Raw genomic sequence first — 21,972 nt, forward strand, 5'->3', positions numbered from 1 at the left:
CGGGAGGGCAGAGGCTTCCAGGAGCAGCGCAGGAGAGGGGCGTCCCGGGGAAGGGCCGGGGCAATGCAGGGCAGGCTGCCAACGAGCCTGCCCCGTGCGCCCTCCGCCCCAACAGGTACGATTTTAGATTAAATATTGCAGACCTTACTCTTAATTCTGGAAAAAATATTTTTACTTTCCTGAAGTTGCCAGTCCTTAAGTGAACAATGTATTTCCTAAAGGAATACTCTGGTGTTTCCCCCCTTTCAGATATTTTTCATAGTTTTATTTGGCAAAGAGAAGTATAAGAACTTAAAAAAAAAATTTCCAGAGGGAACATCCTTTACCGTAAAATAAATTTGTGTGATCTGAAGAAGACAGATCTCGGGGTATAGCTCCGACATATGTGCCAATCTTACGGTAGAAAAAGATAGAGTCTGTGGAAATATTTAAAAATGTAAAAACCAGTCCCGGCCACGTCACTGCAGAATCCTCACTCCAGGCTGCCCGGCCCTCGGCACGTCCCCGAGCTCACTGCCGGCTGGCCTTCCCGCTCTCTGCCGGCTCCGTCCTGGAAACGGGAGAAAGCCGGAAGATTAGAACATTCCCCGACAGCCACCTTCCCCCCTGTGTCTCCCACGGGAGGTGAGAACCGGATACAGTCAGGGCCAGAGAGGGCAGAGGACGAGGGGAGGCCGCACCAGGCCCCCATATGGTCCCCTGAGCCCTGCCAGGAGCGACCCCTGAGCACACAGCCAGGAGTGAGTCCTGAGCTCGGGGTGACCGCCAAACCATGAAAAATACAATCTACTATCGTCAAAGAACTTCACGGAAGGACTAAAGCTAGAGCCTCGGGTTACTCTAACTGCCTTACTTGCACAGAGAGAGATAAACAGTTCCAGCCCAGAGAGATGGAGCGACTTTCCCAAGGTTTCAACAGTCACTGTTCATTTCAGCATGCCTCTCCAAGCAAAACCACCTCTCCCTTCTAGCTAAGACTCTAAGGGGCCAGAGAGTCCCGCAGGCAGGCACTGGCCTTGCGCCTGGCTGCCCGGGTGATCCCTGCCATCCCATATGGTCCCCCAAACCCGGCCTGGAGTGACCCCTGAGAGCAGAGCCAGGAGTAAGCCCTGAGTACCACCAGGTATGGCCAAAAATTTCATTTACTTGTCCACTAAAATCTTTTCTCTACCAATTCATTTTTAAAAGAATTTCTTCTAAAAAAAAAAGATTTAGAACATTTTATTTTTAGTTGAATCACAGTGACCTACACAGTGACGGAGTTGTCCGTGATTGGATTTCAGCCATATCCCGTTAGACCTGGACTTACTCGGTCAGAATCAGTATCCCTGACACTAGGACCACGCAGTAAGAAATGGGCTCACACCTCTCATCTGATACAGACTCAGAACTACACGCCACATTCTCCCCGGGATCTTTCCCCGCACTGCTGCTCACTGGTCACTGAAGAAAAGCACCTCAAAGAAGTGAAAGCCTCAGGGCTGCCAGTAACAAACCAGAACTTTCACATGTAACAGACAACAAGGGGGAAACAAGGTCGTTCTGGTCTTTCTCTAAGTAACACGAGAGTTCATGCCATAAAGCGTATCAAGCCAAGCAGCAGCGCTGCTGTGATGCCTTCAAAGGTCTGCAAGCTTCCACTCTAACAGGGCAGTAAACTGACCCAAACCCTACCGAAGAGAAAACCACACAGACCCATTCTCCTCTTTCAGGTGCTGGTACAATTCCGCTCTGTTGTTGACAGAGTTCAGGCGGCCGGCGAACTCCTGGTGCTTCCTGGAATTGGCGGCGTTGATCCGGCCACTCCACAGAGCCAGCAGGGACACGGGGCCTGGACACGGGAGAGAGAGAAGAGGGACGTGATTCCCGCAAGGGTCGTCCCGTCCAATTAGGGCGGGACAACTCCCTCCTCCGCTGGGGGGGGGGGGCTGAGATGGCACCAGCGTTGAGATTGACTGGAGGACTCAGATGACTGAAGATGACGTTACCGTCCCGGTAAGGAGCCTCCGGTGGGGCAGGAAGGGGAAGGACAGAGCCATGGTCAAGCATGGCATGGGGACTCTCAGGAACAGTGCTCAAAGGGGAAGGTAGGCCGGCCGCAGAGGCAGGCCAGGGGCAGGGGGGACTACGGCCCAGGTGAACACTGAGGCAGGATGGGGTGCGGGGAGAGGGGCCCCGGGGCCCAGGTGGGCACAGAGACAGGCCGGGGTGGGCAGGAGCCCGGGGACACTGGTGGAGGGAAGCGGACACTGGCCCGGGGTTGCTGCTGGAACTGTGTGCCTGAAACTCCGTCAGGAGTCACTACGCACACCACGGGGCCGCAATGAAGGGGAACAACAACAGCCCAGAGCTGAGGCCCCGCAGAGCGCCCGCGTGCCCCTCACCTTTGGCCTTCTCTGTGGGCGGGGTCTCGTCCACCTCCAGGAGGGGCTTTTTGTTTGGAGGTTCTGGGGAGTCGGGAGAATCCTTTATGATCTCGGCTTCAGCCAACTCCTCCTTGCCGCGTTCCAGGATTCCTTTCAGCCTTTTAGAGGGAGAGAGGCGTCAGCCGTTAGGGCCTACAGACGCACGCCCAGGAGAGAGGCGTCAGCCTTTAGGGTCTACAGACCCACGCCCAGGAGAGAGGCGTCAGCCGTTAGGGTCTACAGACCCACGCCCAGCTCAGCCCACCTTGAGGAAAGCTGTTCTCACACATTCAACAGAGGAACCACTCAAAAGCACGACCAGAATTTTTGTCTCCTACTGTCATCACAGTCACGTACTAATTCAGTAATGTTTAGCCGTAAAAGATGAAAATGGAGAAAAATTGAAGAGCGTGAAATCTCAGGAGAAATTGCAATTTTAATTTTTAAAGGCAGGGTCAAACTGTGACTTCAAATCCCAAGAGGAACCCGGGTCTCTCGCCACTCTGTCCGCGAGCTGTGGCCCCGCTCCTTTCCCCGCGAGGGTTTGGGCACCCCCGGTGGTGCTTAGGACTGACCCCTGGCTCCGTGCTCAGGGGCAGTGGCCCGCCCTCTCCGGGCCCCTCTCCTCAAAGGAGCCAGCCCTGCTCAAAGTCCGACACCTCACTCGCGCTGGGCAGCGCCGGCGCCCGGCAGCTTCGGGGAACCCCACGGAGCCCCGAGCCCAGCCCTGCACCGCCTTCCCGTCACCCCAACAGTGGCGGCAGATGCACCCGGCCTTGCGGCTTTTATGTTGTGGCCCCTAAAACACTGAGCCTTGGGGCTGGAGCGATAGCACAGCGGGTAGGGCGTTTGCCTTGCACGCGGCCAACCCGGGTTCGATTCCCAGCATCCCATATGGTCCCCTGAGCACCGCCAGGAGTAATTCCTGAGTGCAGAGCCAGGAGTAACCCCTGTGCATGGCCGGGTGTGACCCAAAAAGCAAAAAAAAAAAACTGAGCCTTGACGAGACTCAAGATGAGGAAGGGGGCTCCGGGCCAGAGTGTGCCAGGCTCTGCACCCCCGGGACCCCGTACCCAGCTATGCCCTCCCGGGGACCCCGTGCCCAGCTATGCCCTCCCGGGACCCCGTGCCCAGCTATGCCCTCCCGGGACCCCGTGCCCTGTTCTGTGCTCCAGGGCCTGTATCGCTCTCTGGGGCGGCAAGACCCCCTGTCCGCTGCTCTTTCCCCATTCCTGCGTCTGTCTCTCCTGCATCACCCTAGAGTCCCCACACCGGGGATCTCGTGCCAAACACCTGGCGGGTCTCAGCTAACAGTCACTGCACAGAACGCTAAGACTGCGCTTTTGAGTTCCAGCACACACACAAACACTGATAACAATAGCAGGGAGCGTGGCGTTCAGAAACTACTTAGAGAAAACTAAATACTTCCTTGCCCCTAAAAGGAAAAATAAATGCCTTCCCCTTTTTATGGTGATTGTTTTTGGGGGGCCCACACCCAGCAGTGCTCGGGGGTTACTCCTGGTTCTGTGCTCAGGAATCAATCCCGGCGGGTTCAGGACCAGATTCGGCGTTGGAGATTGAATCCGGGTCAGTCAAGGGCAGGGCAAGCGTCCACCCACGGACCGTCTCTCCAGCTCCCGAAAATCCTCTTTAAGTCCCAGAGGTGGCCTTTAGACTTAAGACTGAGACTGCAGGGGCTGGACCCACAGCACAGTGGGTAGGGCATTTGCCTTGCACACGGCCGACCTGGGTTCGATTCCCAGCATCCCATATGGTTCCCCGGTCACTACCAGGAGTGATTCCCGAGTGCAGAGCCAGGAGTAACCCTGCGCAATGCCGGGCGCGACCCAAAGAGCAGAAAAGAAAAGAATGAGACTGCAACCACGCGGTGAAACACAGGAAGTGAGCTACAGGGCGGGCGTCGGCGCACACGTCACCTCTCCGAGTCCTGCCAGGGCTTCTCCTGCTCGTAGTCCTTCATGGCCTTCTCGGACTTGTCCTCTTTGTCCTCCCTCTTCCTCCCGCGCTTCTTCCGCTCTTCCTCCTCGGGGGGTTTGCTCCGACACGCCATCAGGCACTCCAGGACTCTCTGGTGCTTCTCCGAGTTGCTGGTGTGGGCCCTGACGAGGGTCTCCAGCTCGTTCCACATGATCCGGTACTGCTCGTCCCTGCAGCCAAGACCACCAGGCCCTCAGACGCCGGGAGGGGCGAGGACCCCTCCCCGCCGCTGAGCAGGACGCCAGCCTGACCAACGCCCTCCTTCCCCACTCAGCAGCTTCCGGTGTGGCGCCCACCCGCAGGGACCCTCTCCAGGGACCCCGACCGCGCTGCTCCCTCTCGCCTCTCCCGACTCGCACCCCCTCCCCCGCAGACCCCTCTGAAGCACGGTCTCGGTACACACACGGCCGGGAACGAAGGGAAACTACCTCTTGGGGCCTTTTCCTCGCGTGCCGACCGTGGAGATGGGCAGAGGGTCGTTCTTCCTCTCCATGTCCACCAGGTTGTATATTGTTTTCTGACAGTTCAGCACGTCCTCCTCTGTCAGAGACTCTTTCACAATGACACTGGCTAACGGAACCACCTGCGACGGGCGAGGAGGAGAGAAGCCCTTAAGCAGCCGGCCGGGCACCCTCGGCCCACACGTGCCCACGCTGCTGTCGAGACCGTGTGGCCGGGTCTCCGAGGAAGCCGACACTCACCGCTTGCATGTTAAAAATGGTGGTTTGTGAGATGATCATGGGCCAGTAACGCGTGTGTTTTTCTAATTGATCTTTCGCTCGTTCCAAAGGGATCTCAAGACTTCCGTCGATTTTATATCTGGGGTCTAGAAAAGGAGTTAATCTGTTTTCCCTCATAAATTCACCAAAATCCTAATGATAACCAAATAAGATACAATTAGAAGCTATTTCCTACTGTTTCAGCATGGATTACATGTCATAATCTGTCTCCCTGGCGGCCTGTCTGACCCGTGGGGAGTGACCGTACTCCCCCACCCGCCCGCCCCCGCCCCGAAACATGCGACAGGAGAATGCACGGGTCGCACAATGAGGCGGAGAGCACCCCAGCACGAGGACTCTGGGTTCTCCCACTATGTAAGAGCCAAGGGACACTTCCCCCCTTCATTCCCGTAACTGGCCTCTTTTCTATATGTTGGTAACAGAATGAATGATCACATTAGAACCTTAGCTAACTTAAAACTATCTTCAGCAGATAATCAAACCGTTAACTTTAAATGATGGAATTAAGATCATTTTAGTCTTAGTATTTAATTTTCTATATTTCCTAAAATTCCTACTTATTTTTCCCTCTAGCTAAAAAAATATGTAATAAGAATCCTCCTCCCCCCCACCCCGGCCTAATCAGATTCTTTATCGAATACAGAGTGTCAGGGTGCTTTAAAGGAGCAGTCAACAGGGCCAGAGAGAGAGACGAGGTGAAGGCACTCGCCTTGCACGCGGCCGGCCTGATGGGCCCCTCGCACCTCCCAGAGTGAGAGGCGGCCGGGCGCAGGAGCAAGCCCCGGGCACTAGCAGCTGCGGACAGACCCTTTCCTCTCCACCCGCATTTCAACTCCACGATCACCAGAGGGGCAGGTGCGGCTGGCCTGGGAAGCATGTCTGAGGGGGGAGCCCTGGTCTGACCACCTCTAGAAGCAGCCCCTGAGCACTGCAGACTATGGACCCCCTAAGGAAGCAGACAGCCATAAAACACTGATTATAAAAAGAGAGCAAGAGGGGAAAAAATGAACAGAATTTCTACTCAAAAAATTTCCTTATGGTCAGTCACCTTAATAGAAAAATTAAGTGCTTCAAAGTAACAACTCAGGCTGGAGCGACTGTCCAGCAGGGGGCGCTGCCTCACATACGGCCAACCTGGGCTCAATCTCTGACATCCCATAGGGTCCCCTGAGGCCACCAGGAGTGATTCCTGCGTACAGAGCTAAGAGTAAACTCCGAGCACCGCGGGGTGTGACCCAAAGACAAAATAAAACCAAAAAACAACTGAGGAGCGGCCACTCAAACGCTTCTGCCTGTCTTTTAATTCACTAGAAATGAAGCCCACTGAAGTATCAGTTGGGCTCAGTCTCCGTCCCACCCTGCACGGGGTCTGCCTGTGCTTCCAGAGACGGCGCGGTGGGTATCTAAGGGCTCCAGCGAGAACCTTTCTCTCTGCCGCAGGACGCTTCCCAGCTAAGGCCAACAAGCCGGCAGTGGCTCAGAGCCACCTTGGGTGACAGCTTGGCACTGAACTGCCCCCCCCCCACCCCAGCACTGAAGGAGACAGACCGAACACACGGCGCGAGGAGGGCTGTTGGCCTTACTGTGATGCGGTAGTCCGTCACTCTCCCGCCACACCCCTCGCTGATCGAAGGGGGGTCCTCCAGAATGGACCGAGAGCTGCTGAGGACGTGCAGGAAAATCTCTCCTCCGTGGCTACTGAGCATGTGGCTGATGACTTTGGAGCCTGACTTCCGTGGCTGCTCCAACAGGACCGAGCGGCCTGCCACAGGCGAGAGGTGGGTTAGGCTGGGACCGCCCAGGCTCACTGTCCCCCTTCACGTGTGGCCCTTGACTTGTGACTTAATCCCCATGTTTTCTCCAGCAAGGCTGACCTACTACAGGACACTCCAGCCCCAGTGCTCTTGATACGCCTCCTCTCATCTCCCCGGGCTTTCAAAGTGCCTCTAGCATCTTCTGGCTTAGAGATTTTCAACTATGATTTTATAGATAACTTTCCTCCTCAGTGCCAGGAAGGAAAAGGAGACAGGTGCTGCAAAGCCCTCCCGTGATCCAGCAGTCTCAATTACTGCCACACCCCCACCCGCCCTCTGACCGAAACCACTTCCTGTTTCACAAGACTGAATGTTATTTTATCTGGACTTTATATAATAAAAATTGTGCTTCCTACAAGAACGCAATCAGCCTTATGCTAGAGGCAGCCTGCCTGTTCTTTGTTCAAAGTCTAGTTGGTCAGGAGAATCACCAAGGGAGATTCAGCAAATTGAACCCAATTATTTGTCACAGCAGATTTAAGGCCAAATGCCTAAGAATCACGTAATAGTAAAACGTACTATAAGAAAGGTACAATGGTCCAGTGAAATCAATCCACATCAGTGTATCACTGTCATCCTGTTGCTCATCGATTTGCTCGAGTGGGCACCAGTAACGACTCCATTTTGAGACTTGTTACTGTTTTTGGCATATCGAATATGCCACGGGGAGCTTGCCAGGCTCTGCCCACTTACGCTTTGTGATTCATGTGCAACAGATCAAGACAGATGGGCGAGGAGTCATCCACTAAGAAGTTCAACCTGAGCTCTAATGTTCAGAACTTTTAAGTGAAAACACAAAAAAACACACTTGTGTTACTCATAAGTGCAATGATCTACAAGACCTGAGTTTATTTTAGGCGTCAGTGAAACGGCTCTAGGCTGATCACCGCGGACCCCGGTGCCCGGCCCTGGAGTTGCCATGCCGACATACTCTCCGAGCTCTCTCGGGCACTGAGCTCGGAGTCAGTAACGAAAGCCGAGGGTTACCGTTCAGCAGGAAGTTGGTGAGGCAGGAGGAAGGCCTGCTGTTGACGTCCACGGGGGAGATGCGGTAGGCGCCCGTGCAGTAGTGCAGCTCTGGAACGGAAGCGACACCGAGTGGCAGGGACAGAAGGAACAGGCCCCAGTTACAAAACCTTGTTCCTCAAACCCGAGATGACTCAGAGAAACGCATCCCTCGGCGGTGCTTCTGGCACCTCAACTGCCTCTCTCTCCTCTCTCCTCTCCCTCTCCCTTTCTCCCTCGCTCCGTCCCTCCCTCCTCCCCCCCTCTCTGCTCTCCAGCACCCACCGACACCCACCGATGTTGTTCGTCCTCGGGGTGCACCACTTCAGTGTGATGGTCTCCTTAAAGGAGCCTTCTCTGCTGCTACCACCGACGTGGGAGTCACCTTTGAAAGCAAGCCAGAGAAACAGCGACTTGACGCTCCGTCACACCCACAAGTCCCAGCAGAGGGTGGGCTGGAGCAGGAAACACTTCAGGGAGAGCATTTGGGAGACCCTCCTGGGGAAACATCGACTACTTCAGGTATCACTTATGTGAGAGAAATACTTTATTCGCCTCCAACTTGCCTACTCGACGGCTCCAGCTGGTGGAACAAGGAGGGGCAGAAGGGACCCGGCCTGGAGCAGCCGGAGACGAGAAGTGGGAGTTGTCTGTGGGGCGGGGAGACAATTTCATCTCCTTGCAGGGAGCTCTAAACCGGAGGCGACAAGACGGGGAAGATGTAACGGCAGAGCAGATGCACGAGGCTCTTCGACGCTAACCCCCGGGGCCCGGAGAGAGCACAGGTGACCGGGCGCTGGCTGCGCACGCCACGAGCCCGGCCACATCCCTGCACTACAAACAGCCCCTCAAACTCCACCAGGACTCAGCCCTAGTACTCCCTTAGAACTGGGCCCGATACCCCAAATAAAGCGACAGAATCCAGGAACGATGACGGATATGTCTCAAAGCTGCGACGTAACAGAGCCGGGTGGCCAGCAGGGTCCCCAGCCAGAGCCCAGGAGGGCAGGGCTGCCCGGTGCCCCCCAGACACCCTCGGGCAACTCCGCCCTCACCCCCACAGCCTCCCCAGAGGCCTCGCCCCTGGATACAGCAGCAAGTGCCCACAGGCAGCCACGGCTGGTCCAGCAATGGCCGAGAGGTACCATGACTCAGAGCTGTTGTTAATATTCTTCAGGTTTTCAGGGGGAAACAATCTGTATTTTGCAAACTGATGCTATCTCACATGTTATTCTATGATTCCAAAAGCAACTGCTGCTTTATTAAACATCAATACAGCCATTTACCTCAGTTTTTCTCCTGTTATACTTCGTATGGGGTGAATTCCAACATTCCTAACGCGATAATGACTGGCCCACGGTATAAACTTCAGAAACACACGACAAGGTCAAGGTAAGTAGGCGGATCTGGAGACTTTAGTTCACAAAGGAAACATTCTAAAGCCAAACATGAAAGGCGCCAACCAAGCCCCCGCCAGGCGTCCACCGCCCAGAGACCCCACCCCGCAGAGCGCCCAGCCTTCTGGGTCGGGAGGGCCCAGCGCCCCCACGGAAGCTCATCCACTGGCCTTGTTCCAGAGACTCAAATCTCAAGAGATGACCTCGACGCACACATTTCTCGGCCCCTGCTCCCAGGGGAGACCTCTGGGGAACTCTGGGCGGGGTCAGGCAGCAGCTCCCACGCCCCAAAGCCACTGCCCAGTTAGAAATTTAAGTCCAGGGGCTGGAGCGATAGCACAGCAGGGAGGGCGTTAGCCCTGCGTATGACCAAACCAGGTTCGATCCCCGGCATTCCACATGGCCCCTGAGCACCGCCAGGAGTAATTCCTGAGTGCAGAGCCAGGAGTAATTCCTGAGCATCGCCTGGTGTGAAAAGCAAAAAAAGGAAAAAGAAAAACTTAACTCCAGCTGGACTGCCCAGTTAAGAATTCTAGACTTTTCTGGCACACGCAATCAATATCTCTAATCTCTCCAACACTGACACCCCAGTAGAGGATGAATGGGTGTAAGGCAGAAAGCAACCGACGTCGGCTCACCAGAACACCACCACGAAAGGCGTAACACGCAACAACAGCTCAGGCAACCCCGGCAGGACTCAATCTCCCCATGGTGAAATACAACAATCTTCACAAACTTTCCTCTACAGAAATATTTTTTGATCATTCTGTTAGCCATTCAGGGAGAGCAAACAGTATGAAATACGTGCCTATGGCCTGCGAGGGGCCGGCACGCAGGGGGCCTGGAAAGACAGAGACAACGTGGAGGGAAGGTGACAGCGGTGCTGGGGCTGGGGTAGGGAGCTGAGTGTCCGAAACAACCATCAGGAGCCACACTGTGAACGACAGTGCTGAAGGGAGGCGGGGCGGCGGGGAAGGAAACTCACACGGCCTGGGGCTGGAGCAAGGGCCGTGGGCAGGGCGCTGGCCGCGCACAGGCTGACCTGGGTCCAATCCCTGGCCCGCCAGGTGCTGCCCTGAGCGTCATCGAGACTGACCCTTGAGCACAGAGACAGGAGTAACTCCCGAGCACCAGGTGAGCACTGGGTGTGGCCTCCCAAAACAAAGCTTTAAAGACTGTCCTGAAGTTTAGGAACAACGGACCGACTGACGGTGCCTCCGGCCCAGCATCCTCGTCCGCAGCGAGCGCGCAGGCCAGCAGCAGAGCGGACTCACGCCCGGCCCCTCTCTGCCACCTTCCCCTCGCGCCGGCTCGGACACGTGCACAAGCCAGTTCTGGAAACAAGCGCCACGGACTCAAATAATTCTTTGAGGGGAAGAAAATCAATTTCAATTTTAAAACAACTGATTTCTTAATTGTCTGTCTGGGGCAACCCCCAGCAGTGCTCAGGGCCTACGCCTGGCTCTGTGCTCGGGGATCCTACGGGATGCCGGGAACCAACCCCCGGGGGCCGCCTGGAGCAAGCGCCTCGGGCTGCACTACTACCCCAGCTCTCGAACACTGACTCTCATCTCCCGAGTTCTGAGCCCATCGCTCTTCAGAGGCAGCGTCTGATCTGTTCCCGTTTCCGAGGGGGCTGGTGTGCCAACAGGAAAACCAACGGCTCCTTCCTCAAGCAGATGCTAAGCACTGGCCCCGCGGCCACGCAGGACGGCGACCGGCAGGTGAGAAGGGGCGGGTCTAGGCAGCCAGGTGTTTCCCGAAGCATTCAGAGGCGCGTGGCGCACGCACTAGGAAGTGTCACTCACCACTTTTCAAGAAATCCACGTGTGCGTCCTTGTGGTGGAGAAGCTCCACGTCGTAATTGGCAGACGTGTTCGCGTGCTGTTCTTCCTAAAGTCCAAGTTTGAAGATCTTAGTTTTGCTTAAACGTTACACACAAAAGGGGTCTGAGCAAAGTTACAGGCTTTCCTGGCACGTGGCCAACCCGGATTCCACCCCTGGCAGCCCATGTTGTCCCCCAAACCCGCCAGAGACAGGAGTAAGTTCTGAGCATCGCCAGGTGTGGCCCCGAAACACACACAATAAAGAACCATTCGCAGGTACCTAGGCGTATGGGCACACTTGGCATACACACTCGGCATGACATCTGATAGACCAGCAACTGTTGGTTGCAATGATGGAAGCAATTCTGTCCAGACTTAACCTAAATTTTAACTATTTAAAGACGCAAATTTTACACGAACTGTTAGAAACCACTGCCTGGGGGCTGGAGCTACAGCACAGCAGGGAGGGCATGTCCCTGAGTTTGATCCCCCGCATCCCGATGGTCCTCTGAGCCGGCAGTAATTCCTGAGTGCAGAGTCGGAAGTGAGCCCTGAGCACTGCGGGGTGTGACCCAAGAGCCAGAAAACCAAAACCAAAACCAATGTTTATATATAATAAGAGATTTTCTTTTATTAACAGATGACTGAGCTAGAAACTTCAGAAACTTTCCAGCATAGGCACTGTCTTGCCAATACTCTTCCTATACTAAAACAATGTAATTTAAATATTTTATGTGAGCTGAGATTGGAGTTTAAACAAAATAGCATCATTATAAATACTGTTGGGAGGGGCCCCGTGAGCACCTTTAAATACCCACAGGGCCAGAGTGATAGATAGTACAGCGGGTAGGGTGTTTGCCTCGCACACAGCTGACCCAGTTCAATCCCCAGCACCCTTTATGGTCTCCTGAGCATTGCCAGGAGTGAGCACAGAGCCAGGAGCAATACCTGAGCACTACCAGATGTGTTGGTAACCAAACAAACAAAAGAGTCCAATAACACAACTGTTAAGAATCACAGAAAAAGTAATCACATTAAGACAAAGATTATATTTTTATGCAAGTAGTGAGAAGATAATTAAAATCAAAAAGGTGACTAAGTGTTCTCTTCAGAAAGATAATTACAGCACTTTGTTCTGTGGTTCTGTCTTTTCGCTTTCTAGAAATTACGGCCCTGGTCAGACAGAGTGTGGACTAGTAAAACAGGGACTCTCATCTGGGGGAAGTTGTTACGGTTCAAGGAAAATAAGTGACGCACGCCAAACAAATATTTAAAAAGCACTCAGCCCCCTCCACAGAGGAGGAAAAGAACGGCCTACCTTCATCGGAATATTTGTAATTGTTGTTGACGCCAAGTCGAAATGCTGCTGGACTAGAATATTTAACTTGGTAGCCAAATGCCGTCCTGCACGAACGCTGTGGACCTCGCTGGTGAGAACTGGAGACAACTGCGAGGAAGAAGCAGAAAGGAACTCGGCAAACACGAAGGGCTTGCGCTAAGCAGCTCACCTGCGACCCTGGGAATGGAATGTTCTTGCGTTTTAGAAATTAGGGGAAAAAATGGAAGGTCCATAAAGTACCCGTGATGATCGCTTTAGCAACAAGTGCTCACTCAGGACTGAGCACCCTCTGGGCTGGACGGGCACTCACTGGGAACCGGGTGGCGGAGCAGTGCTTCAAACGGCTCCCAACTCAGCGTGGAGCCTCCCTGACACGGATGCACAGGGCCCTGCAGAAGGAGGGTCCCCTGAGAGAGACCAGCCCTGAAGGTCAAGTCAGTCACTACGGAAAATGTGCAAACATCCTGTTCTAGGACCAGGAGACGCATTAAGGCCACAGAAAGTAGATTACAACAAGGCAGCACAAACTGTACTTATTAAGATCAATATTTACTGTAAAGATTTAAAAAAAAAAAAAATTCTACTCAGGATATTTTAGGGGCTAGAAATAGTACAGCAGGTAAGGCTCTTAGTTACCCGAACCCTGCCGGTGAGTGATCCCTGAGCACAGAACCAGGAGAAAGCCCTCAGCACAGCCAGGTGTAGCCCAAAACAACAACAAAAACAAAATCATAATTACACACTGTAAAGTTAACACCTGCCACTTCATCAAAAGAGATAGCAGCGCTCACCAAAAACAGGCTTAGCCTGGAACCCAGGAAAATGATAGTGATACAAAGGAACATTTAAATTACAAATTTAGGAATACACACTGCAGTTTTGTAATATAATCAAAATGTCAGCAGGCAAGCAAAACAATACAATTTAAAATTCACAATTATAACCTAATGACCCGATCAAGGTGCTTTCCATAACTGGTTGCTCTGCAAACTGCATTTATTCTTGGCAGAAAGTCGCTGGCAATGTGCTGCGTTTGCTTTAGCGTTTGCTTTAGTGTCTCTTTTTTATTCTGCTTTTTGGGTCACACCCAGAGATAGATGCTCAGGGGTTACTCCTGGCTCTGCACTCAGGAATTACTCCCGGCGGTGCTCAGGGGACCATATGGGGTACTGGGAATCGAACCCGGGTCGGCCGCGTGCGAGGCAGACGCCCCGCCCGCTGTGCTCTCGCTCCAGCGCCTGCTTCAGTGTTTCTGGCGGTGGCTGGGTCGGCGCCCGCACTCACCTCCTTCTTAGGCCGGTCAGACACGAGGCTGTCCTCGCCGACGGGGTAGGTGTGGATCAGGACCAGCTCACACTTCTGGATCTGCATGAGACTGAGAGAGACTTCCCATTCAGAACGCAGGAATCCACTCCAGGCACAGGGTTCAGGACAGGGGGCCGGAGCGAGAGGACAGCGGGGAGGGCGCTTGCCTTGCACACGGCCGACCCGGGTTCAATCTCCGGCATCCCATATGGTCCCCCGAGCCCCACCAGGAGTGATTCCTGAGTGCAGAGTCAGGAGGAAGCCCTGAGCATTGCCGGGTGTGACTCAAAAACAACAAAAACAAACAAAATCTGTAAGTTCACGCATTATTTTCTCCTTCAAGTCACTTTTCCTATGAGAAAATAATGAAGCTGCTTCTAAAGTGAAAGGGAAAATGGGGCAAAAAAGGTTTCTCAGCAGCCATGTATTTTCAGTAATTAACAGGGCTGTGCAGAACTCAAAGGAACGCTACCAGTGATCTCTGAAAAGGTTGGAAATCACGGAACACATGACTGAGAAACGGCCAGTTTGCCACTGAGGGGTCACACCCGCTGATCTGAGGGGTGATAACTGCTGATCTGAGGGGTCACACCCGCTGATCTGAGGGGTGATAATCGCTCATCTGAGGAGTCATACCCGCTGACCTGAGGGGTTACACCTACTGGTCTGAGAGGTCATACCCGCTGATCTGAGGGGTTATGCCCCTGATTGAGAGGTTACACCCACTGATCTAAGGGATTATACCCCCTGATCTGAGGGGTCACAGTCACTGACCTGAGGGGTTATAGTCACTGATCTGAGAGATCATACCTGCTGCTCTGAAAGGTTACACCCACTGATCTGAGAGGCCACACTCTCTATCTGGGGGTTACACCCACTGATCTGAGGGGTTACACCTGCTGACCTGAGGGGTTATATCCACTGATCTGAGGGGCTATACCCACTGACCTGAAAGGTTATACCAGATTATCTGAGGGGTCATACCCACTGATCTGAGGGGTCACACTCTGATCTGAGGGGTTAGACCCGCTGATGTGAGGGGCTATCCCCAGTGATCCGAGGGGTCATACTCACTGATCCGAATTTGCCGCCAGCTTGTTGTGCTCATGGATTGTCTCCTGGACACAGTCCTCCAGCATTCGCACATGGCTATCACTAAGATAGAAAAGATGCGACAAACGTAAAGGACAGTCGCTTCCCCAGTTGTGCCCTGTGATCGGTACTCAATATGGTCATCGAAATGAGCAGCTGAATGGGCGTAGGGACGGTCCTCTGTGGACTCCTTCGCTGAGCCAGTGAGGAAAGCATTTGCACTGACCCACACGGCGGCAAGGGAAGGTTTGCTCTGGGGGAGTCTTTGTGTTGGAATGAGAGAACTAGCACTTAATACCAGCGAGGCCACCTGCGGCCTACCTGAAGCCGAGAGGAGGACCTGCGCGTCTCACAGGAAGAGCAGGAGCCTCCGGACGCCCCGAGCGAGAGTGGCAGCACCCAGCGACTCACCTCTTTGCATTCGTGATGCAGATGATCCGTCCTCGGTTTCCTACCCGTTCTGCATTCTCCATGAGCTGGGTGCGAGCCTCATGCTGGTACTCTGTGATTTTACAAAGCGTCTCCACAGCGGCCACAAGTCCGTGCAGGATACTGCAGCATTCGGGGTCTGCCCGAGGGTTGGGGGGCCCGACACCGGCTAACGCGGCCATCAGCTAAGCAAGAGCAAAAGGACCACGTTGCAACAAGAGACACCGTGAGGAAACTCAGGCCAGTGTCTCCCACACAGGGACCCCCATACCCCCTGACACGCGAGCATACTGACTCCAGTGACAGAGAAACAAGCCACACGTCGTGCCCAAGCCTGACCCAGCCCCGGAAACGCAAAGTTGATTCGACATCCAAAAGGTAATGGCTTTTCGGTTTGCTTTGTTTTGGGGGTCACACCCAGCAGTGCTCTGGGCTTACGGCGGGCACGGTCTGAGTGGAACATATGTGACGCCAAGGGCTGAACCCAGGCTGGCCGTGTGCCAAGACAAGAGCCCTACCCACCGTACCATAGCTCCGGCCCCAAAAGTTAATGCGAAAGATGTCTTCCCCCACAAACCCCCAATTTTCAGTTTTTGTTTTGGGGCCACACCTGGATGCTCGGGGTTACTCCTGGCTCTGCACGGCCAGGAATTCCCCCTGACACGTTTGGGCCGTCTTATGGAATATAGGAGATTGACCCAAGATCAGCCATGTGCAAAGCAAAACCCCCCATCCGTTTTTTAAAAATACATATCATCTCCAAAAGGCATCTGACAAAAATCTAAGATTTTATAAAACACACTTAACAAACAAAATTTTCTCAAGCAAGTAAAAGACATTAAAACAAAAAAACTACAGAAAAAAAATTGTACTTAAGGATGAAAATTAAATGTTCCCTGTTAGATCAGGGGCAGAAGGCTGTCCAGTTTCACCACTTCAATTCCACATTGTTGTTCTAAAGGGGTCTAGCAGGAAAATTAGAAAAAAAAAAAAAAAAGAAAAAGAAAAGAAACTAAAGAGGAAGTAAAATATATCTATGTCACAGATGCCATGATCTCTCTCTTTTTTTTGCTTTTTGGGTCACACCCGGCGATGCTCAGGGGTTACTCCTGGCTCTGCACTCAAGAATTACCCCTGGTGTTGCACTGGAATCAAACTCAGGTCGGATACGTGCAAGGCAAATGCCTTACCCGCTGTGCTAACACTTAAGCCCCCAGATGCCATGATCTCATACAGAAAAAATCCTCAGGGGCCCAATTAAAACTCTGAGGAATAATAATAATCAGGCTAATCACCTGTGTATGTATATACACTTGAAAAATAAAATTAGTAAAGAAAAATCGATTTGTAAATAGCATCAGAAAGAATAAAACAGGAAAAAGAGAAATGCAAACCATCTGCTCTGAAATCTACAAAGCAGTGTTGAAATACAATAAAAATCCAAATGATGGCTTCAGAGTAATAGCACAGCAGGGAGGGCATTTGCCTTGCACATGGCCAACCAGGGTTTGACTGGCATCCCAGGGTTCCCCCAAGCCTGCCAAGAATGATCCCTGAGTCCAGAGCCAGGAGTAAGACCTGAACAGCACTAGGTGTGGCCCCAAAAACCAAACCAAAACGACTGGAAAACGCCTCACGCTCCTGGAAGGGAGACAGCATTATTAAGAAGGCAACATCAGAACTGAATCACAAACCCAACAGAACCCGGGTCTGAACTGCAATGGGTCTTGTTGCAAAAACGAACAGGCTATTCCTAAACTCCACGGTATGAAGCCAAATAACAACAATCTTGGAAGGAACCAAGCAGGAGTTCTCTGCCTTGAACGGGCATAAAGATGCTGTGAAGACAGGCCACGGGTGAGGGGGGCACAGGGCAGCCAGTGCTGATGGGGTGAGACGTGCCTGGTGGCTGTGCCACAGGGGGACTGAGATGACTCGCATTTCAATGCAAAATCAAATCGGAATCACCAGACAGGCCAGGTCAGGCCAGGCCTGTGCCTTCTCCTCTGGCTCAGGGAAGGCCGACAAGTCTCCTGCACACGGGAAGGACCTGGACCTCACCTACCCGCGGCGTCCGTGAGCAGGAGGGGACCCAGCAAAGCCTCTCCCGCAATCCCCTGTCCACAAAATGCAGCCAGGAGACCCCCCAGTCTGCCGGGCCGCCGTATGACTCGTGGTGCAGAGGAAGAGGCAGGCAGAGCAGAAAAATCCCCACACAGAGAGGGAGACCCAGATAGCAGGAGAAATGTCAAACAAGACACCGCAGATTTAAACCTGCACGCCACTGAGACTAGGACAGGACAAAAATGGGCATAATTGGGATGCACGACACTTCTCAGAAACGAGAGACACAGAAAGGCTAAGCAAGTAAATGAGACAAAGCATGAAAAAAAGATGGACCAATCGAGGAGACCCCATACCCCACCAACGGGACGCAGACAGCCAGAGAACAGAGACAAGGGCAGTCTGGCACGGCTGTCATGGCCAAGTCCAGGGCACAGGGCTGAGGGGGCGGCCGGAGAGAGCCGGGAGCACACGGACATCCTCATTCGGAGGGAGAGGAACTACTTCCAACCACTTCAAAGGAAACCTCTACATTCCAGCCATAAATAACACTTCAGCAGATGTCATAAGGCACCTGTGGAATTTTAAGCAAACCTAAAGTTTGGATCTGTCCACACAGAGAACGTAAGGGACAGGGCATGGTGGCAAAAGGTAAACAAACCCGCACAGACAATAAGGAAAAATAGCTAACGTTTAGATTTCAGAATATTTTGTAAACAACAGTAAAAACAGATTTAGAAATGTGGAAGTAAATATCAGAAAAACATAAGCGTTGAAAACGTGTTTCTAGGAGCAGGGGAGAGACCAGGATGAGTACAGCTGTTTTTCTTTCGGCATTACAAAATAATATTCGAATATTAGGTTGGTCAAAAAAATCTTTTTAATATTTAAAAACAATGTTCCAACAGATAATTCTCAGAAATGGCTGAAGCTTAAACGCAGACCATACCTCTTGCAAATTTTGGTCTTCTTGAGTCCAAGAATTTAACACATGAGCTCCTGAGTCACTCACAATGAAATTCACCTAGTGGATGTCAAAGAAACAATTAGTCTAGTCAGTATTCAATGCCCGCTACAATGTATCAAGTTGAATTTTAAAAACATGCATCCCTGCAAGAAACTGGTCTGAGGGGGGTCCCTTCCCTTAGCTAAGGACAAAGATGCCTGGAACCGCCTCTTGCGTCTGCCAGCGCAGCAGGACTGGGCACGAGGGCCCCAAACAGCTGTTGTTCAAAATGTGAAGACAAGCGAGGGAAGACAAGCTCCTTTCCCGAGTGGCACGAGCCACGGCGGGAGGGGAGCTTGCCACACACCTGGCAATGGAGAAGCCGGGAGCACACACTCAGGGGCGCAGGGCCAGGCCGTCCAGCACACAGAACAGCTCCTCACCGGCCTGCTGCAGGCTGCAGGCTGCAAGGGCTGGAATCACTGACGCAGAGGCCAGAGTGATAGAGAGGGCTGGGCTCGTGCTCTGCATGGGGCCCGTCCGGGTTCGAGTCCCCAGCATCCCACACAGTCCCTTGAGCACCGCCGGGACTGATTCCTGAGGGAGGGAAGGAAGGAAGGAAGGAAGGAAGGAAGGAAGGAAGGAAGGAAGGAAGGAAGGAAGGAAGGAAGGAAGGAAGGAAGGAAGGAAGAGAACTGGATCCAGGGCCTCACACGTGAGAGGAAGCCGAATTCCCAGGACTCGATCTAAATCTTAAATAAAATGCCAGCAAAGAGCTTTCATCATGGGAGATGCTGCTGCCAGCAAGGAAGGCACTGGCCAATATATGAAACGGCGACCTTCCCTCTGGGGGCAGGTCAGGCCATGCTCCAGAGGATCTAACCTGTACTCCTGCTTCCTAATATCAAAGCACTTTCCTTCCCCAGGAAATGTGATCACTGATGCCATCTCACTGGGACCTTCTGAGGCCCACAGGAAGGACGCACTATGCTTGCCTGGAGGCTTGGAGAGATTAGCAGATCAGAATCACACTGCAGGCGGCAAATGCCAGGGCTGATGTGGAGCCCCACGCCTCAAACCAACGCATCAGCCCTCCTCCCGCATTACTCGCGTATTTACTCTATACAATGCCCAGGAATTCACAGGGAGACTGAAAATTTCAGACCGTCACTGGTGTGTCTCCGGTTCCCCACAGACTCTCCAGGTCGCCTGACCTTCCTGCCCTGCCTGTGTGGCCTACGGGCTGGTGGGTTCGAGTCCCAGCAGCTCGAGGAGAATCAGAGAGTGAATCACCCAATGCAGCCAAGCAGGCGACTTTCCCAAACAAGCAGCCGAGAGTCTGAAATCCACAGACAAATTTCATCCTTGGAGGTTCTAGCAAGCCTTAGTTCCTTATTTATCAATAAAAATGATTGCTGCCCAGCACTCAGGAGTATTTTAAATGCGGCAAATCCAGTACTTTAGCAGACTTTCCACAAAGCCAGACGCAGCAAGGCAGCTTGCATTCTGCCGATAGCTCGGTGACTGAGGGCGGGTTCTCTCCCTTCACCTGAGTGTCTGCACCCCGTCCTGGCAGTCCGACCGGCAGCCGCTCATCAGATGGCACCACGTCCCCTCCCCGGCTGGCAACAGTTCTCCACAGTCATTCTGCTCTCGGCTGGCTATTATGTATTCCAAATACTGTCCCAGTAATTTTAGTATCTACAACATGGTACTGTTACGAGAGTTAGCCAAGTTAATAAATGGGAAGCGCTTCCCAACGTGCCTGATACATGTGGGAGCCCCATAACAGCTATTATTGTTGGTGGCCCTGATCAAGTACTCATCATAATACATTCACTCCAAAGGGACATTCTACAAAACACACACACATTTTAATAACAGTTAACAGTTTTAAGACAGACCCTTAGCAACTTCGCACGTAAATAACAGATTTGGTGCTGGCTTCGGCAACACACTAGTAAAATTGGGCCAATACAGAGAAGAACAGCATAGCCCCTGTGCAAGGCATCAAATCTGTAAGTGTTCCACACAGATATTTTTTAATGTGGCTGACTGGCACTGAAGTATACCCTTCCAATCATAAGTACGCATGAGCTGGTGATATAGGCTCAGGAACAGAATCTGCCTTGCAAGTGGGAAGCCCTGGGTTCCATTCCCAGCACTGCAAACAAGCCAGTTAAAGCAGAAAAACACAACCCCAGAACACCAAACCGTGAATCTGCATGACCTTGGCACTCACCAGCTTTTTGAAAGGAAATATATCATACATTATTCTACAATATTCCATGGATGATTCGACTGAGCAAGTCCACAATGATTTAGAGATGGGGGCCAGAGGGATGATTCCCTGGGTCCTGTTCTTCACCAGCATATCGAACTCCACATGCTGTCTGCAGGATTCTGCCATGTATGGGCAGTGATCCACCACAAACACGGTTTTATGAGACTCCGAAAAAATCTTCATTTTGCTTCACCCTGAAAGGGAAAATGCACAGCAGTCAAGTAAGTGTATGGTGACATTTAACGGTTTTGTATTTCTGTTCTTTCTAGCGAGTCCTTCCCGAGACAACAGGCCGGGAGCATGAAGGAGCAAAATGTATCCAAAACAGGATAAGAGTTAAAGACGGCAGGAATACAAAGTATCAATTCAAGGGACGCACTGAGGCTGACGGGGCTGGTCTTCCAGAGCCATCATAGGCGTCAGTTCATACTTTCCATGTTTGCTTTTTGGCATACATTTTCAGGAAGCATTTTTACCTACAATTCTGCCTGACTCTTACACACTTCCAAATATAATAAGTGACAAATACTACTTAAATGCAACTTCAGTGATCTCTGCCGATACCAATGATCTCTAAGCCCCCAAACTAACCCATCTGGTTTAGTCTTATAAGTCTTATAACCTTCAAATAAGTCTGAAGATGTTATTTGAAAAAATAAAAAATAAAAACTTGGGTCCGGGGAGAGGACACGGGTCGAGGTGCTTGCCTCTCGGGAGGCTGCGGGGACGCGGCCCCTGGGCACCCGAGCGCCCGTGGGCGTGGTGGGAAGGACCGACACCGGCAGGCGAGGAGGAGGAGGGGGAGGGGGGGGAGGAGGAGGAGGAGGAGGGGGAAGGGGCGGGGGTGGAGGGGGAGGGGCAGGGGGAGGGGGAGGGGGAGGGGGCGGGGGCCGGCAGAGGCGCCCCAGCGCGGGGTCAGCGCGCTCGACGCCGGCCCTTGCGCGGGACAAGGCCCCCACGCTCCCACGCCCCGGAACACGCGGGTGAAGCCGCCGCCCTCGCGGGGAGGGGGCAGCGAGTCCGGCCCTTCACAACTCCCCCCTACAGCAGCCCCGCGGGCCCGGCCCGGCCCGGCCGCCCCCGCCTCGGCGCCCGCCCGCCCCGGCCCGGCCCGGCCCCGCGACCCGCGCGCCGCGGCCTCCCCGGGGCCCGGCGGTACCTGCGGGCCGGGCCGGGCGGGCGGGCGCTGAGCGGCTCCCGGAAGACGCGGCCCGATCGCACGCGGCGCCCCCGCCCGGTCCCCGCTCGGGCCGGCTGCAGCCCGGGTCCCGCGCCGCGCCCGGGGTGTCGCGAGAGTCGCGAGCGCCCGCCCGGCCGCCCCGCCCCGC

General features: G+C 53.3%; 1 protein-coding gene and 1 non-coding gene across 5 annotated transcripts; one reads left to right on the forward strand and one right to left on the reverse strand.

Moving 5' to 3' along the window:
• Positions 1 to 148: 148 nt before the first annotated feature.
• INTS13 (integrator complex subunit 13) lies at positions 149 to 21,821 on the reverse strand. 4 transcript variants are annotated; one of them, XM_055118039.1, is made up of 18 exons: positions 21,804 to 21,821; positions 20,603 to 20,838; positions 18,364 to 18,438; positions 15,333 to 15,535; positions 14,904 to 14,984; positions 13,997 to 14,113; positions 13,809 to 13,899; positions 12,504 to 12,632; positions 11,168 to 11,252; positions 8,258 to 8,347; positions 7,945 to 8,034; positions 6,727 to 6,905; positions 5,105 to 5,275; positions 4,832 to 4,986; positions 4,343 to 4,573; positions 2,385 to 2,524; positions 1,696 to 1,831; positions 149 to 550 (listed from the first exon to the last, which is right to left on the reverse strand). In XM_055118039.1, exons 2-18 carry the CDS (start codon positions 20,825 to 20,827, stop codon positions 511 to 513), a joined length of 2,238 nt encoding a protein of 745 aa, XP_054974014.1. In that variant the 5' UTR covers positions 20,828 to 20,838; positions 21,804 to 21,821; the 3' UTR covers positions 149 to 510. The 4 variants fall into 4 exon arrangements, with proteins under 4 accessions (XP_054974014.1, XP_054974015.1, XP_054974013.1 ...); XM_055118040.1 differs by lacking the exon at positions 21,804 to 21,821 and having other exon boundaries at positions 13,997 to 14,068; positions 20,603 to 20,940; XM_055118038.1 differs by lacking the exon at positions 21,804 to 21,821 and having other exon boundaries at positions 20,603 to 20,940.
• Positions 20,299 to 20,404, forward strand: LOC129399199 (U6 spliceosomal RNA). Its single transcript, XR_008626982.1, has one exon. It is a non-coding gene; the product is annotated as a U6 spliceosomal RNA (small nuclear RNA).
• Positions 21,822 to 21,972: the final 151 nt, after the last annotated feature.

Source organism: Sorex araneus, chromosome 10 (assembly GCF_027595985.1).
Source record: "Sorex araneus isolate mSorAra2 chromosome 10, mSorAra2.pri, whole genome shotgun sequence".
NCBI classification, from domain to species: Eukaryota; Metazoa; Chordata; class Mammalia; order Eulipotyphla; family Soricidae; genus Sorex; species Sorex araneus.

What these genes read in the sequence shown, in the direction of transcription:
- INTS13 (XM_055118039.1), bottom strand. Translation starts at nt 20,827, where the DNA reads ATGAAGATTTTTTCGGAGTCTCATAAAACCGTGTTTGTGGTGGATCAC. An exon ending in CGAGGAAAAGGCCCCAAGAG is followed by an intron (nt 4,574 to 4,831) that starts GTAGTTTCCCTT and finishes TCTTGGCTGCAG; the next exon opens with GGACGAGCAGTACCGGATCA. An exon ending in CCCTGGCAGGACTCGGAGAG is followed by an intron (nt 2,525 to 4,342) that starts GTGACGTGTGCG and finishes TCCCTCTAAAAG; the next exon opens with GCTGAAAGGAATCCTGGAAC.